The 18,297-nt window shown below is 41.1% G+C and overlaps 1 protein-coding gene across 1 annotated transcript in view; it reads right to left on the minus strand.

The window, feature by feature from the left end:
* The window catches only part of PKHD1 (PKHD1 ciliary IPT domain containing fibrocystin/polyductin), a 477,374-nt gene that overhangs the window by 385,648 nt on the left and 73,429 nt on the right, over positions 1-18,297 (minus strand). The window contains 1 exon segment of the mRNA XM_033217424.1: positions 13,576-13,726. Within this exon segment, the coding sequence (XP_033073315.1) occupies positions 13,576-13,726 (151 nt within the window).

The following is an 18,297-nucleotide window of genomic DNA, read 5'->3' on the forward strand; positions in this document are numbered from 1 at the left end:
CATGCCTGTAATCCCAGCTACTCGGGAGGCTGAGGCAGGAGAATCACTTGAACCCAGGAGGCAGAGGTTGCAGTGAGCCAGGATCACGCCACTGCACTCCAGCCTGGGTGACAGAGCAAGACTCTGTCTCAAAAAAAAAAAAAAAAAAAATTGTGACACCTTAACTTGGCATAGCAATTTGCAAAGCACTCACAGATGGATTATCTTTCATAATTGTATAGTCTCATTATGTATTTAACCAAAAATGATAATCCCTGGCACTTTTCAAGGGCTTTCTATGAATGAGACACTGCATTAAGTGCACTACATGCATCATTTAATTCTTACACCCCTACGAGGTAGGAAGTAACAGACTCAGTGAAGTTAAGAAAATTTGCCTAAAGTTATTTAACAAGTAAGTAGAAGGATCAGCCTCAAATCCAGTTTTATTTTAGAGTCCAAGCTCATAACTACTATATCGTAATGCCTTTGTTGAACTTTTAGGTTTCTCCTACTACTATGCATTTATAGGTACTGTTTTCCTCCCTCCAAAAGCTGGAAGTCAGCTAGCACTGATCAATGGAAAGGTTAAGTGAGTTGTTAAACAGTTGTAGTCAGACAGGGACATTGCTAGAATTAGAAGAGAGGCCCCAGGAGTCCCGTTCACTGTGCATCCTATTCTGACTAATTATCCTAAGAAAGCAAAGCCCTTTCAGATGTGAAACTGTCTGCCTTTCCAGCTTCTCCTACCCCTGCAGCAGGTAATTCTCATACATTTGGAGCCTCGTTTCACAGAGAAAATACAGGCACAAGGGACTCAGTAAGTTTCCTCTAGGACAGCCAGGTCAGGAGTCAATGGTTGAGTTTCTATACCCCCTTTCCCTAATCTAATAACTAGTTCAATTCTGCTTTCTGCAGCACCTCTCTCTGCAGGCACACAACCCTGAAGATGCACACTAAGTGGGTCTAAAAGGGAAAAAAGAAACAAGGGAGAGAAGCAGAAGGCAAGGAGGGAAGGAGAGGGAAGCAGAGGGAAAACAAAAGGGAACAAATTGTTTTTTGATTTTGGTAACAGGAGAAACAAAATTAATTAGGGAATAAAAAGTATTTTCAAATTAGCCTCTAAATAGCTATGCATATCATGAAGAAAATATAAAATTTGTCACATAGCTGGATTGCATGAATTTCCTAGAAGAATCTCCTTAAACAAAAAGTGGGGATAAAAATAAGCAGTGTGGTTTGCCTTTTAAACAGTAATCCAGGCTGGGCGCAGTGGCTCAAACCTGTAATCTCAGCACTTTGGGAGGCCGAGACGGGTGGATCACGAGGTCAGGAGATCAAGACCATCCTGGCTAACACGGTGAAACCCCGTCTCTACTAAAAAAATACAAAAAACTAGCCGGGCGTGGTGGCGGGCGCCTGTAGTCCCAGCTACTCGGGAGGCTGAGGCAGGAGAATGGCGTGAACCCGGGAGGCGGAGTTTGCAGTGAGCTGAGATCCGGCCACTGCACTCCAGCCTGGGCGACAGAGCAAGACTCCGTCTCAAAAAAATAAATAAATAAATAAAATAAAAAATAAAAAAAAAAACAGTAATCCAGTACAGACATACATGCCTTCATCCATCCTTTCATCAAAGAGGAATCCAACATGAAGCTCACTCTCAGAGAGTGTAATGTCTATTTGGGAGTTTAAATATTTAAATAAATACATGTAATTTAAATGTAAAAAAGATAAATTTCTTAAAACAAGTATAATTAAGAACTATGGGATTTCCCAAGAGAAAAAAAATTCTTCAAGAAAAGGAGACTCTTCCTAAGGGAGATATTCACTGAAGAGCCTAAATGCATTTTAACATATAAATATTTTGGAAAAAATGATGGTGACTTAACCAAACATTAGGGTTGTCTGAGAGCTATTTTGTAGTCACTAGAAAAACAGACAAGATGAGAAACCTGTGGAGTCTTGGTCTTGCCAAATCAAGTAACACACTTAAAGACCACAGCTTTAATCAAAGTACCTTTAACTTAAGAAAATGATCTCTAGTACTAATGATAGTGAGCTGCGCACATGAGGAAGGTGCTACTCAACCACAATATTTGTCTGCATCTCCCCTTTCCCTTCCTACTGGTGATCTATACCAGTTGCCTGCATTTCCTTGATACTCATATACTCCTTAACTCCCCAAAATCTGTTTTTTTTCCCCACCAATATTGTCCTGTGGCCTCAAATGTCACTAAGGACCTCTTTATCACAGTACGTTTTGATAATTCTCAACATACATTCCTTCAAACTCTTCCTTCACCTGGGTTCTATGACACTACTGTAAGAATTTTCAAACATACTGTTATCAGGAGAACCTTTCTTTCATATAAGATCTTGCCTAGAACTTCAACTGATTACCATAGCTTTACAGTAAGATTTAAAATCAGACAGTGTAAGTCCTCCAATTTTGTTCCTTTTCAAGATAGTTTTGGCTATTCTAGATTATTGCATTTTCATAATTTTTTAAATCAGACTGGAAATTTCTACCAAAAAAAACCTATTGAGATGTTCTATTGAAATTGCATTGACTGAAATGGTAATTTGGAAGAATTGACATATTAACATTATTGAGAACACCAATAATGGTTCTCTTTATGCTTCTTCTGATTTGGATTCATTAAGCTTCTTAGATCAGTGAATTTGTAGTTTTCACCAAATTTAGAAAATCTTTGTTATTATTTATTTATTTAGATTTATTTTATTTTCTATCCCTTCTACCTCTCTTTTCCTTTTGCTACTCCAATGACACAAATATCAGACTATATTGACTCAGAGATTTACTATCTATCCATTTTTTCCCTTTTCTTTCTGTTCTTCAGTTTGGAGAGCTTTGATTGTTTTGTTTTTTTTTTTTTTTTTTTTTTTTTTTGAGACGGAGTCTCGCTCTGCCGCCCAGGCTGGAGTGCAGTGGCCAGATCTCGGCTCACTGCAAGCTCCGCCTCCCGGGTTCACGCCATTCTCCTGCCTCAGCCTCCCGAGTAGCTGGGACTACAGGTGCCCGCCACGTCGCCCGGCTAGTTTTTTGTATTTTTAGTAGAGACGGGGTTTCACCATGTTAGCCAGGATGGTCTCGATCTCCTGACCTCGTGATCCGCCCGTCTCGGCCTCCCAAAGTGCTGGGATTACAGGCTTGAGCCACCGCGCCCGGCCGCTTTGATTGTTTTGTTTACAAGTTCACTGATCTTATCTTCTGCAAGGTCCAATCTAACATTATCTAGTGAAATTTTCAGTACAGATATTATTTCTTGCAATTCTGTGATTTTTATTAATTTTTTGAAATAGTTTTCATTTTCCTGCTGGGATTTCCTATAACTTCTCTTGTTGCATCTGTCCTTTCCTTTAAAATCTTTAATATGCTTATAACAGTTGTTTTAAAGCCCCTATCTAGTGAGTTTCAACATCTCTATCATCCATAGGTCTGTTTCAGTTGATGGCACATTTCGCTTTTTTCTCAGGTTCTTGATTGTATGCTGGACATTGTGGTTGCCATGTTCTTGAAGGTGTAGATTTTGTTATCTTCCTTCCTTTAAAGGGTGTTGAGCTTTGCTCTAGCAGGCAATTAATTTACTGAAATAACAGTTTAATTTTGTTAAGCCCTGTTTTCAGGATCCATTCAGCGGGTCTAGAGTAGCTTTACTCCAGGGCTAGAATATTTTATTCCTAAAGTGTGACTTTTCTGAGGTCTCAACTCAATGCCACAGCTTTAATCAAAGTACCTTTAACTTAAGAAAATGATCTCTAGTACTAATGATAGTGAGCTGCGAACACTCACTAATAACCGCACTGCTTATTTTTATCCCCACTTTTTGTTTAAGGAGATTCTTCTAGAAAATCCATGCAATCCAGCTATGTGACAAATTTTATATTTTCTTCATGATATGCATAGCTATTTAGAGGCTAATTTGAAAATTAAAGGTGTTGAGCAGGGTTTCTCTACTCTAACCAGTCAGCATTTGAAATCTTCTAGTACCGTGCTGTACCAAAGTACTCCCAGTACCTTAGAGGCTATGTTCACTTCAAGCCTCCCAGTAGCTATAGTCTGCCAAACCTCATAGAAATATACTCACCACACGATTGGTTAACTATTTGGCAAAAGACTCAAACGACCCCTGCAGATTTCTAGAGTTCCTTTTCTGCACAGCTCTCTCCTCTGTCCGGAGCTGTGAGGTTTGGAGATTGCTGCAGCCTCTGTTGCTTAAACTCCACATTGTAAAGACAAGATGGCGCACTTCCTGGTTCTTCATCAGCAACCCTCCCCGCGCGAGAACTTTTCCCGCCCGCAGGTAGATTACCTCCTGCATCCGGGTATGACTAAGTCTACCGAGCATGCGTCCGATGACGTCTCTCATTATTCCCCTCCTCGCCTGCTCTAAGCCCTTCCTCTTATCTGGCAGCCTATATAAGGCATTACACCGCCGCCATTAAACGATACTTGATCAGAATACTGTCTTGTCTCCATTTCTTGTGTCTCTTGTCTCTCATAATTCCCACCCCCTCCTTCAAGTTCTGTGTTAATGATCCCGCTGGTCGGGACACTCCTCTCTGGTATCTTTCCCTGCAAATTCCGTGAGTATTAGCAGGCCTGAACTCTAATCTCTGATTAGAAACTGAGAGCACAGAGAAATGGATCCCAAAAAGAGATTTTTGGGTTTCCCTGAACTCAATCTCAGACAGAAAGCCACATTCCTAGTGTGTTTCCATTTGCTCAAGGATCACCACCCCCTTATTTTAGCATCCTGCCTCATGCTCATTTTCTAGTACCTAAACTTCTCTAAATCCAAAGTTTTCTAGACTACTATGGGGCAAATTGTCTTCTTTTTATGTAAATTTCCCTTTTCAGGCAATTAATTTTGACTTTCCTTCACTCTGTTAAGTCATTTGCCATTCTCCCATTTACCTTTCATCTTCATATAATGAGGTTTGTGTTACAAATGTCTTTTCATTTCATCAAAGAAGGAGATTATGCCTCTGTTTCTTGCTCTTTTCATTTTACCTACTTGAAACAGGAGGCTCCTGCTTCTGTCCGGTTAAGGATCTATTCTTAACAACTACATTAAGCTTCACAATGACATTATCAACAATGTTTGCTTTGTTGTTGCTGTTTTCCAAGTTCTTTATTGATCTCTTTCTTGAATCCCATATCATCTTTTTTCTTGGATTCATTTACAGTTCACCAGAGTGCATTACTTTTTAGAGAGTGCAAAAAGGAGAGAAACTTCCTAAATATTGTATACCTTATGTTTATTTAGTTCTGATTCCAAATAGTATTTTACTGGGCATAGAATTCTGGGTTCAAAATCATTTCCCAGAGAACTTTAGTAGCATTATTTCAGACTTTCTTTTCCACTGACAAGGCAGATTAGATGTTCAGAGAAACCTCTTCAACTTACCACAGCTGAAATTTCTGGGTAAGACACTGGATGAGCAAAATAAAAGTAAAGGAATTTTTTTTTTTTTTGGAGGTAGAAATGAAGAGAGGCTTCTTTCTTCTTCCTTTCTTCCTTTCTCTCTTTCTCCAAGTCTGTCATGGAGGTCCAGGCTTCTCTTTGATTAACATCGGCCCTAACATCCACAATGGACTGAATCAATCTCCTTCCCCAGACAAATATTCCCTCTTTGTTTTATAAGCCACTCTTAACACTTCTTCTTGAGAGCCACAGATCCAAGCATATACACAGGGACAGAGAAAAAGAAAGGGAGAGAGAGATGCAAGGGAAATGTCTATATAGCAGTCCTTATTAATTTCCCCGATGTCTGTCCCCTCCTACTTGGGGAATTTCTCCAGAGCTCCACTGAAAAGTGCACCTATATTCTAATTTCCTCTCAACTTGCTTTGGGTTGCATTTCTTCTACTGTGGATTCTCTACCCATCTAACCCAAACTGCTATTTGTGCTTCAGAAAACCCTCAAAACCTCTGATTGTCTTGGGGCACCCTATTGTGTTTTCCAGCACTCTTTAGGATTTACTCTTCTTCGTTTTCTAATACCTTTTCTCTCGTTTCACTGAATCACAGTGTGTGATACCCAGTAAGGATAGTCAATGTCTTGTGAAGGAAAAGAAAATGTTACATGTGCTAAACTAAAATGATGACTATGTCGTATTTTTATAAATCCATTTATGCATTCAATAATTTTAATTGAAACCTATAAAAACTTTATTGTACTATGCTATGTACTAGGCCTAGCTCTAAGTCTTCAGAAAATAGCAGCAACAAAAGAAAGTCCCCCTTTTCAAGGAGCTCATGTTATAGTGTGCTACCATATTTTTTAAACATACAAGTTGAAAAACAATATAAATAATACAATAACATCTTTGTGTGCAAATGGGTCCACGTACATGTATGTGTACATGTGTATTTCCTTTCAGATGTAACTTTCAGGAGCTAATATTGAAGAAGTGGCATATGGGAAGGCTTTTTAAACTTTCTGTATTTGTATTTCTGCATGTATTTCTGTTTGTTAGTATAGTTGGTTCAGGCTCTTGGGACATACCAGGGAACAGAGCAGGCAAATCTTTCTGCCTTCTTGTAGATCATATTTTAGCAAGAAGAGTCAGACACCAAACAACAAACATAATAAATTAGTATCTTAAGTAGTATGCTAGCAGGTGATAAGAACTCTGTAAAAGCATGATATATGGGGTCAGTGGCAATGGGTTGCCATTTTCAATAGGGTGGCAAGACTTCATAGAGGAAGTAACATTTCAGCAAAAAGTTCAAGTGGGAGATTGTACTTGAAAAAGAAGTGGGGAAAGAATTCTAAGCAGAGGAAACAGCAAATGCAAAGGCTTCAGTGTGGGAGCATGCCTGGCGTGTTGCAGGAATAGCAAGAAGCCAGTGTGCCCAGAACAGAGCAGGTGAAGGTAAGAGAAATGAGAGACAAAGCCGGACAGGGCATTGGGGTGTGAGGTGAGGGGTGCAGGGAATGGCCCTTGAGGTCAGTAAAAGGACTGGATGTTATTGTGAGAGAGTCTGGGAGCCCCTCTTTCAGGAGAAGAGGGAAATTATCTGACATATTTTGTTTTTTGTTTTTTGTTTTTTTGAGACGGAGTCTCACTCTGTTGCCCAGGCTGGAGTGCAGTGGCCGGATCTCCGCTCACTGCAAGCTCCACCTCCCGGGTTTATGCCATTCTCCTGCCTCAGCCTCCCAAGTAGCTGGGACTACAGGTGCCCGCCACCATGCCCGGCTAGTTTCTTGTATTTTTTTAGTAGAGACGGGGTTTCACTGTGTTAGCCAGGATGGTCTCGATCTCCTGACCTCGTGATCCGCCCGTCTCAGCCTCCCAAAGTGCTGGGATTACAGGCTTGAGCCACCGTGCCCGGCCTATCTGACATATTTTGAAAGGATCATTGTGGCTCTATTATTAAATAGAATAGACCAAACAGAGGTAGGGGTGGAAGCAGAGAGGAGGGCTGAGAGGCCTTGCAATAAACAGTAAGAGATGATGCCGATGATGACAGTAGCAGTAGAATTGCTGCAAGGTGGTCAAATGAAAGACCGAGCCAACAGAATTTCCTAATGAATCTGATGTGGGTTTTGGAAGGTCAAGGATGCCTCCATGTCCTGAGCACTAAAAGGACAGAGTTGCCACCAACTCAGTTCAGGACTATGGGGGAGGAAGTAGTGGAGATCAGTTGTTCAATTTAGAACCTGCTAAACTCGAGGTGCTGTTTTGATATCGAAGTGACAACAGCAGCAGACAGTGAGGTACAGGAATCTCACATTCAGAAGAGGTCAGGCGTGGTGGCTCCAGTCTATAATCCCAGCGCTTTGGTAGGCCAAGGTGGGAGGATTGCTTGAGGCCAGGGATTCAAGACTAACCTGTGGAACATAGCGAGACCCTTGCCTCCGCAAAAAATTTAAAACTTAGTCAGGTGTGGTGGCACACACCTGTGGTCCCAGTTACTGCAGAGGATGAGGCAAGGGAATTATTTGAGCCCAGGAGTGTGAGGCTGCAGTGAGCCATGATTATGCCATTGCACTCCAGCCTGGGTGACAAGAGCAAGATCCAGTCTCAAAAAAATAAGTAAATAAAGTTAAAAAAAAAAGTTCAGAAGAGAATTCTGGATCAGAGATTCCAACCTGGAAGTCATGAGCATAGATAAATAGCATTGAAAATTTTGAAAAGGTCTTTTTGAAAAGCCAGCCCACAATTTTTCTTACCTACCACATTTAGTCTCCCACAAAGTTGAACACTTTGTCCAACACAAGTTATCAAGTATTGAATATTGAGTGTGTCGCCTCTCCATTCCCTCTGCCATTTCCCTGCCCTAGTTATTCTCACCTGGCTGAGATGCTTCCACCTCTTGTCGGTTTACCAATCAGGTCATCCACACCTCACTGCCAGATTAATGTGACTACAGCTCACCTTTGATCAAGCACTGACTCCTTGGGGATTACTTGTCACCTGCTGCATAAAGGACCAAATGCTTACCTCTAGATCACAATCCAATCCCAGCTGACCTTTCCAAACCTACAACTCACCATTCCCCTTCACACACACCATGCTTCTTGCTATTCCTGTGGGTTCTAGCCTCAGGGCCTTGTGCATGCTGTTTGGCCCACCAGAAATGCCTTTCCTCTGCATCCTGAATACCTAAACCCTGTCCTTCATGGCATAACACAAATGCCACTGACTTTAATAGAGCTTAGTTGGCTGCCCCATCTGAAGATGACCTTTCCCACCTCAGATACCCCTACTCTGTGAGAGGGGAAGACCATGGCAAACACAACACTTCCTAGAGTGAAGGCAGCAGGACAGATGCCAGTCCCAAGAGAAATTCTGGGAATAAAGAGTTCCACAGGCAAAGTTTAGGTAACAGTCCACACCACAGCACTCCCTAGAAATCCACATTATGTATTCATGTATTGAAGGATCACAAAAGTTCTTTGGAAGGAAAACCTACGTAACTATTTTTTTTATGGTTGGTTTAAGCTTTTATTGCCAATCTTGAAAAGGAGCATATTAACCAGTTATCTCATAATAAGAGGACAATTTGCATTTTTGTTAGAATCTAGTAGGGAGTCCTAAGGCTCTAAAGCATGTGGGAGTGACTTTTTGCTCACTTGGCTAAACCCCTCTCAATGTCAGGGAGCAATGGAAAGAAACATCTAGCTTATAAACACATCAGCACTCAACATCAACAACTCAAATTGAGTTGTTGAGCCACTTTGATATTCTTTAACAAAGTAAATACTGATCTTATCAGTCTTCCCACACTGCCTCACACCCTCCCATCTAGGTCACTTAAAAAAATAAATATATATATGTGTGTGTGTGTGTGCGTGTATGAAGTTTTTTGCTCTTATCATCCAGGCTGGGGTGCAATGGCACAGTCTTAGCTCACTGCAACCTCCACCTCCTGGGTTCAAGCGATTCTTCTGCCTCAGCCTCCCAAGTTGCCGAGATTACAGGCACCACCACACCCGGCTAATTTGGGGTGTTTTTTTGTTTGTTTGTTTTGAGACAGAGTCTTGCTCTGTTGCCCAGGCTGGAGTGCATTGACAAAATCCCAGCTAGCTGCAACATCTGCCTCCTGGGTTCAAGCGATTCTCCTGTCTCAGCCTCCCGAGTAGCTGGGACTATAGGCGCCTGCCACCATGTCTGGTTCATTTTTGTATTTTTAGTAGAGACAGGGTTTCATCATGTTGGCCAGGCTGGTCTCAAACTCCCAACCTCAGATGATCCGCCAGCCTCAACCTCCCAAAGTGCTGGGATTACAGGCACGAGCCACTTCGTCCAGCCAATTTTTTGTATTTTTAGTAGAGATGGGGTTTCACCATGTTGGCCAGGCTGGTCTCAAACTCCTGACCTCAGGTGATCCACCTGCCTCAGCCTCCCAAAGTGCTGGGATTACAGGCATGAGCCACTGCATCTGGCCGAAAAATACATTTTTAAAATTTTTTATTTCCATAGATTTTGGAGAAACAGATGGCATTTGGTTACATGAATAAGTTATTTGGTGGTGATTTGTGAGATTTTGGTGCATCCATCACTGGAACAGATTTTGGTGCATCCATCACTGGAACAGTATACACTGAACCCAATTTGTAGTCTTTTATCCCTCACCCCCTCCCACCCTTTCCCCTGAGTCCCCAAAGTCCATTGTATCATTCTTATGCCTTTGCATCCTCATAGCTTAGCTTAGCTCCCACTTATGAGTGAGAACATACTATATTTGGTTTTCCAGTCCTGAGTTACTTCACTTAGAATAATAGTCTCCAGTTCCAACCAGGTTGCTGCAAAGGCGATTAATTTGTTCCTTTTCATAGCTGAGTAGTATTCCATTGTATATACATACCACAATTTGTTTATCGACTTGTTTACTGATGGGCATTTGGGTTGGTTTCATGTTTTTACAATTGCGAATTGTGCTGCTATAAACATGCGTGTGAAAGTATCTTTTCCGCATATTAACTTCTTTCTCTCTGGATAGATACCCAGTAATGAGATTGCTGGATCAAATGGTAGTTCTACTTTTAGTTCTTTAAGGAATCTCCACACTGTTATCCATAGTGATTGTACTAGTTTACATTCCCACCAGCAGTGTAGAAGTGTTTCCTTTTCTAGTGTTCCAAGGTTCTCACACAAGGAATTCTTGAATTTGGAATTGGGGACCAAGATTATAGTCCTGATTAAGCACTTGTTGGTGCTGGTCTTCCCCAGGACCAGGCCCAGATAACCACACATCGTAATACTGGTGTCATGTTTTTCCCAGGCCAAAGTAGGGAAATTGTACATCCCAACATGGGTAGGGTAACCATGCATCACATATGTATGACAAGTTGTTCTGTTCCCAAGCCCAGGTAGGGTAATCACACACCCCAACAAAGGTGACATACTATACCAGCATAATTACTCATTGTGAACCTTGCACTATCAAAAGCATCCTGGTTTGGGTGATAAATTATATAGTCACTTAGTTATAAGCCCTTCACCTATAAACGTCATTATATCCAATTCCTAAATCAAACCAAACCACCCTAACGAGAGTAGAACCTAGAATTAACAATTTTCCCGTTACATAGAATGTTGTTTTTCTGGACTCCAGGCCACTGTGTACCAGCCATAGTTATTTCCTAACTTCCACCATATTGATCCAGTCGATATGACAGGATGTGTGCCTGAGACTCTTGCTCTATTCTTTAGGGTCCCACTGGAGCTAAATGCAGTCATAAGTTCAGATGGGTTTGCCATAAATCCCTGCCGTTGTTCCCCCATGCACTCCTGGCTACTTGATAGGGTCCTGCTCCCAATAGACTGTTCAAAACTATGACATTATCACTAACACTTGAGTGTAACACATCACATCTGAAACCTACAACGATGGTACCCATCTCCTCTTTACCCCCTCAGGACTGGAGTTCCCTACACACTGGTACTAGCCTCACCACACATTCCTGGTTCCTGAATGGCTTACTTCCCCCACAATGACTATAGCCACATGGGTTAGGAGGCCAGATAACTACCTGTGTGACCTTTATCAATCACCCCTCATTATCAATCTCAGTTAACTCATCTCTGAAATGAGCTGGCTGGTCTGGATGGCATCCAACATTCCACCCAGCCATGATGAATTGACGCTATGTACCCTTTTTTGAAACTTAACTACTTTCACGTAAGGCCTCACTTCCCAAATATCTCCCAAAGGTAGGGTCTCTTTCCATATTATTTTTTTTAATCTCCTTGAGAACATGGTAGAGAACTTTGAACATTGTTGAAACTCAAATGTATGTCACATAAGGATTTTTAAATGAGTGAGGCATTTAAGCCTAAAAAATTTCAAACTTAGACTTTGAGATGATGGGAAATTAAATAAATCTAAGAAGTGAAATGATCTGGTCAAAGCAGCAAGCACTATAGAAAAATAAATTCATATCATTTTCTAGCACTATGACTAGTGAACTAGCACTGCCAATAATGGCTAACACTGGACACTTACCATGTGTGAGATGCAGCTCTCAGTGGCTCACACCAACCCTATGAAGTGGGAACTATTATTGTTCCTACTTTACAGATGAGAAAACTGAAGTACAGAGGGGTTAAAGAACCTGAATGAAGTCCCCCAGGAAGCAAGTGATATATTCAAACCTGGGCAGTCTAGCTGCAGAATCCATGCACTTAAACGCTAGGTCAGCCTGCCTCTCCCTCTCTTTCACAAGCATTTGCTCACCTAAGCATCCCAGCAACACCAGGTTATTACACGCCCAGCAGAAACTGAGGCCCAGAGAGGCTTAAAGATCGCCCAGTGTCCCACAGCAGTCTCAGCACATGACAATACACTTGTGAAACGTCACTGACAGCTGACTGCTGAGCAACAGGCACAGAATAAAGTGGAAGTGCCATTGGGGGACAGCGGCTCTGGAGAGAATTAAAATTGGCAGTAAATTGAAAGGAAGAGGTGTTTGTGGGGGACACAATGAAGCGAGAAGTGACAGCCCCAGGCTATCACCTGAAGGGAAGGTCAAGGAGAGGGAGAAGCCTGCAGAGGCCACAGAGTGGACGGTGAGGACCCAGGAGCATGGGAAGGTAGGCACGGAACAGTTTAGGAAGGTCAGAAAAAAAATGTTGTTTGTCATCACATACATGTTCAGCACCAGTACAAAAGTTACAGAAAAACACACATTTTGAAGCCAGGGAGCTGACTTTTGGATTAGGATGGTTTGACTGAAGCAGCATTCACAAGAGAATCTGATATGGCGAGTGCCACATAATAGGCACTCAATAAATGTTTGTTCCAAATAAAAGAGACAAAAAGAGAAAAATCTGAGAACTGCTTTCATAAAGAGAAAGACACCTAAGGGAGTAGGTGCTCAATAAATATTATTTTTTATCTGTGTGCTGTGAGAAGCCTGGGGAGCTGTAAAAGATTACCTGATCCATTTCCAAAGAGCCCTGAGCCTCTGATTGCAATTCTTGCAAATTCCCGGGGAAGGCTGTGGAATTCCTCTCTGGGGACTTACAAACACACTTTTAGAAGAGCCACTTGGAGGGAGTGGTTTAGACAATTTCAAAATGGATGAATTGAGGCAGAGAGGCTAGACCAAATGACCCTGTGGTCCTTTTCATTTCTGATGTCCATGTAATCCCCTCAGAAGCTGAAGTTTCCACTCTACTCCCCCATGGCACAGAGATGAACCGAACGGACCCGCAGACATTGCTGTCCCAACAAGCTGAGGATGGCTGAGTGATTTGGAAGCCTTCCAGTAGGGCCGGGTTAAATCGCAGGCCATTTATTTTGTGGAGAAATAAACCACAGAGAGCCCCTTTCAAACATGCATGCAGAAATCAGGACAAAATGCCAAGGAGATTATCTGCTCAGAATTTGCTTTAAAAGAGCCTGGGCAGCACTCATTTATTTTTGGGAAAATATATGAATAACCAGAGTTAACTATGAATTCAGATATTGTGCATTAGACCAGCTCCTCAAAGTTTGAGCGCATTTAATATTATATATCGCTGCCATTTGGACTAAATTGTTTTTTTAATGTACACAATATTACAAATTTAATTTGAGCTGTTTGAATCAGTCTGTAAAAAAGATTTGATTATACCTGAGTGTTCTGGCCCCAGCGTTTCCGTATCTCAGTAATCTTGACGGTAATTGGCTGATTGGGCGTCTCACACTCCATCTCTGCCTCAGTTTCCATGGTAATGTTACAGGAGCTATTATAGATGAGAACTTCATCTCTTTCCACTTTAGGGCTGAAATGAGAGGGGAGGTTAAATGGGGTGTCATCAATCTTAATGAAATGCAATTATTTTTACTCTTATTAATCATTGCAAGCCATTAGCTTGTGGCAACTACAGGCCACCATTTGTCAAATTTTGCAAATTTCTGTAATTTTGTTTCCATTATTTTATTGTTTATTTGTTTTTCCTTTTATCTGCACACCCTGCAATGAAAATGCACATGGTAAATATCTTTCACTGAGGCCTTTCTCTTTTCCGAATCTATTAAAAACATTAGCAAAAGCTACTTCTAGCCCAGCTTAACAAGAAATGCACGGACAATACTTCCAGTTCCCAAAAGGGAAACAAATGTTGGGGAGAGTTTTTGTTTTTATTTTTTTTCTTTTCCCCTTCCCTCTTCCTGCTCTCACTCATACTTAGTGTTGGGGGAGTAATTGCCTGAATCCCCCTAGGGCAGATGGAGAAATTGGAAAACCCACACAACTGGCTAACTGGTCCCTAATTCCAACTGTGAAAAAATGAGCTCATTTAGGCTTTCAATTCCCTCTCCCCAGCTGATGGCAATGAGGCTCTCTTGCTAGCAGAGGAACATTAACTTAGTAAATTAATTAAACTTACTTAACAGCCCAGACTAAGGAGATTCGATATATGTGCCAGTTATACTACCAGCCACTCGCTTTAAAAGTCCTCTTGCTTTAAGGGCAGAAGCCAGACTGGATTTAAGATAAAAAAACAGCAGTGTAGCATTACAGAAAGTCTAAAAATATGCCATCTAGAGAAGGTGAGGGCATGGATAGTGAAGGGTGTCATCCTCAACAGGTGTGACATTTATTCAAGAATCATCCTGCTTGTAGGCATTTTTGCAACTAACTCAAAAATTATCAGTAATAATAATACATGATGTTTCATATTTGTCAACAATCTCATATGTATGATCTAATTTCAGCCTATAAATTAGGAAGAGGTATAAAAAGTGTAACCCAAAGAGATCAAGAGATTCTCAGAAAGCCGAACACAGAACTATGGTAGCTCTGAGGTCAAAACCAGATGGTCCTGTCTCCCAGAGCAGTGCTCTCAAGTTTTGAAATGCTGATTGAACATCATCCAGGAAGATGGCAGATCCCATGGGAAGACCAGGAAGGGTGGAGACAAGGGCAAAAAGGTCACCAGCTGAGAAACTGTACACTGTGTCAAACCTTATCATCTTTTTTCAAATCAATGTCAAAATATTTTCTTCCACAATTTGCTAGAAATAATGAGCAGGATAACTAGCACATCTCACCACTTAATCTTCTCTTCACGCTAAAATGTTCTCCACTCTGTATCTACCTAAGGCATAATTTCCAAACCCAAAGTCCTCTAGACCTAATAATGTAGATTGTCAATATGTTAACATCATGCCACTCAGATCTGCAGGCAGATTGTTTGGGCTGACCCCTGGGGCTCTGGTCCACCTTTATCTGAGCTTCCTTCTCACAGCACTTGACACTGCGTTCATTTTGAAGGCCACCATGCTTATACTTAGATAGTGGTCAACTCAAAGTCTCAGAGCTGCAGTTTTCCAAGGATTTCACCATGCTGTGCTTGTTCAGATGATTTTCTGAGAAGCAGTGGCATGTAAAGCTTAGGCTCGGAAGCAGATCAGCTGGATCTGAATCCCAGGGCAGATAGTTACCATCTACATGACATTGAAGCCATTACTTCGCTAAGCTTTGGTTTCCACATTTATAAAATGGAGTTGCCAATAATCGAGTACCTATTTTGTGGAGGTGTTGAAGAAACTGAGCAAAATGAAGCATATAAACCGATTAGCATGGAACCTGGCACACAATAAGAACCCAATAAAGGCAGCTCGGGTTATAGCTGTTGGAGGTAGTAGTGTTAGTAGCATTATCGTTAAAAATGTAAATGTGGAAATTTACATTTATTATTGTTACATTTCTCTCACTGGTTTAGACCCATTGCTCAAATTCATTTTGAATCTGTAGCCTATGATCTAGCTGTAAATCCATTCACTGATCCTTCGTCCACAGGGCAGACAAAGCCACAGGATGAATCCATCCTTTACTCCTGGAGCGTCAGTCATATTCCAAGATTCAGAAAGGAAAACCAAAGTAATTTAACTTTTAAATTAAAATGTAATATAATATTTAGATCAACATAGAAATGTGATGGAATCAAATGCAAAATTCACGCAGACTTTTAAAACTCCTCACTTCAGAGCAACTTGAGGCTTGCATCAGACCACTTTGGGCTGTGCACATAGAACCTTTTTTTGCTACTGGGGGTAGAGAAGTTGTTGGAATAGTTTGTGAAGGTCTCCCTCTATATTTATATCATAAGTCACTCATAAACCTATCAGAAAGGAAATGAAGTTGGTTTTCCGCACCATCACATTCTTTGTGAATCAGTTTCCAGACGGCTACTTTCATTTCTGAAGGCTCACAAACTATCTGATGAATAGTTCATTCTAGAATTTTGTCAGGGATAACATCTAGTTGTCTAAATTTCCAGAATTCCTCCTTTTCTTAGGTTCATAGAATATCTGCCCATCACCTCTGTTATGTGACCCCTTCTTATGGTTCATTGCCAGCAGTAGGTCCTCAATCGTAAGAGTGAGTTTTTTGTACCCAGTTTATGAATAATCTCAGACTACAGACTTGAACTCAAGGAAAGTAGTGACCAACTTCCTTTTACAGCCTTTCTTGGCCTTGGGCTTCCAGTCTTCTCATAAACCTTCTTATGCCCTTTCCTGACTCTTCACTGGCAGAGGTACAAGTAAAATGGGCTGAGTCACTCTGCCCTCTGTTTGCCTGTTAGAAACAGACTGTTTTTCGTAAAGCATGTTATCCTTGCTCTGAAAAAAATTAAACCCCTTTCTGTTAGCTTGGACTTTTTGTTTACCAGCTTCAGCTTACACTTCTTTCCATATTTGTAACTACCTTGCTAGAAATTTTTTTCATTAAAAAGCCATCACCAAAATTAGCTGAGACACCAGGATATCCAAAATAGATTAACATTTACAAAATTTCAAAGCTTCTAAGTAGCTAGCTACTCTTCCATGGTTTCTTCCACAATAATCCTATGAGTTAAGAAGCACAGTTGACCATATTTAAATATAAATATAAGCATAGATATATGCAACATAAGCATATAGAGAGAGAGAGATCAATATATATACAGATATACATGCATACACACTGCACACACACAAATATTTATTTTGGGGCATGTGGTTAAAAATATCGGGTAAAAATGGTGGCAAAGATTGTTCTAGAACCTAAGACTCCTGACTCCCAAACTATAGTTCTTTAGTTGATCTGATTAGATCCTAAAGTAAGCAAGTAACCTTGGCTATGCTCCCTAGGATAGGGAGGGAAAACACTTTGCCCGCATTCTCTCTCCCTCACTTCCCCTGAAATTGCTTCCTGTGGCTCTGAAACCTCACAGAACCCACACAGCTCAGCCAGGGCTCTCACACTGAGGCTGCCAGCACAGCATTGCACTAAACACACTGCATCAGAAGCTTTGAGTTCCAGTCCCGATGCTGCCATGGCTTGACTGTGTGACTTTGGGAAGTTACTTAATCTTCACTTAGAAGAGATTCCAAACTCTTTACTTTGGCCTTCAATGCCTCACATATCTCTCCAAGCTCATCTGGGGCCACTTTTCCTCCTTCTCAATCTACTTCTACCCTCCTGGCCTCTGAACAGTCATAAAACTCAACAGTTCTTTTGCATTTGCTGCTGCCATGGCCTGACCCTCTATAAAGACACCTACTTCTCTTCCTAACATAAAAGACTTCTTCAGAGAAGCCTCCTCTGAGTACACTCTCTAAAGTAGCCCCCCTTTATTTTTCTATCACTTTATAGCACTTATCACAACACGTGATCATCCTGTTTATTATCTGACTTTCTTCTCTACCCCTTAAGGGCAGAGAGTTTCATGACTTCCACCATCGAGCCACCAGTACCTGTCACAACACCTAGAACAGTGTAGGGATGTGATCAATACTGGATAGATGGATGGATCATGGATATATGGATGGATGGATGGATGGATGGATGGATGGATGGTTGAATATACTGGATGGATGGATGGATGGATGGATGGATGGACGGATGGACGGATGAATAGACAGGGTACAATTTTTGCCACAGATGCACTTCTCCCTTCCCCATAGTTGTTATGGATGTCAGGGAGATACAACGTTGTGTTCCCTGGAAAAACACATAAAAACTCAATGAAGAAAATAAATGTGGTCAGTACTCCAGCCACCTAGAGATAGGCACCATCAACATTCTTGGATACATCTTTCCAGCCTTTTCTCTAGTAACCTATATGTGTACAAACATACACACTATGTACAACAGTAGGATCAAATTGATATACTCTTTTGAGACCTATGATTTTCACTTCTCAATATATTATAAATAGCTCCCTGTCTGGTTAAATATTCTACATCCTAATTTTTAAAGGTAACTTAAAAAATATCATTTGGATACATTCTTTATTACTAAAACTTGTCTCATTGCAAATATTTTTTTGATACCTGAAACTTCAAAGAACATAATTGTTTATAA

Source organism: Trachypithecus francoisi, unplaced genomic scaffold (genome assembly GCF_009764315.1).
Source record: "Trachypithecus francoisi isolate TF-2019V2 unplaced genomic scaffold, Tfra_2.0 Lachesis_group10, whole genome shotgun sequence".
NCBI lineage: Eukaryota > Metazoa > Chordata > Mammalia > Primates > Cercopithecidae > Trachypithecus > Trachypithecus francoisi.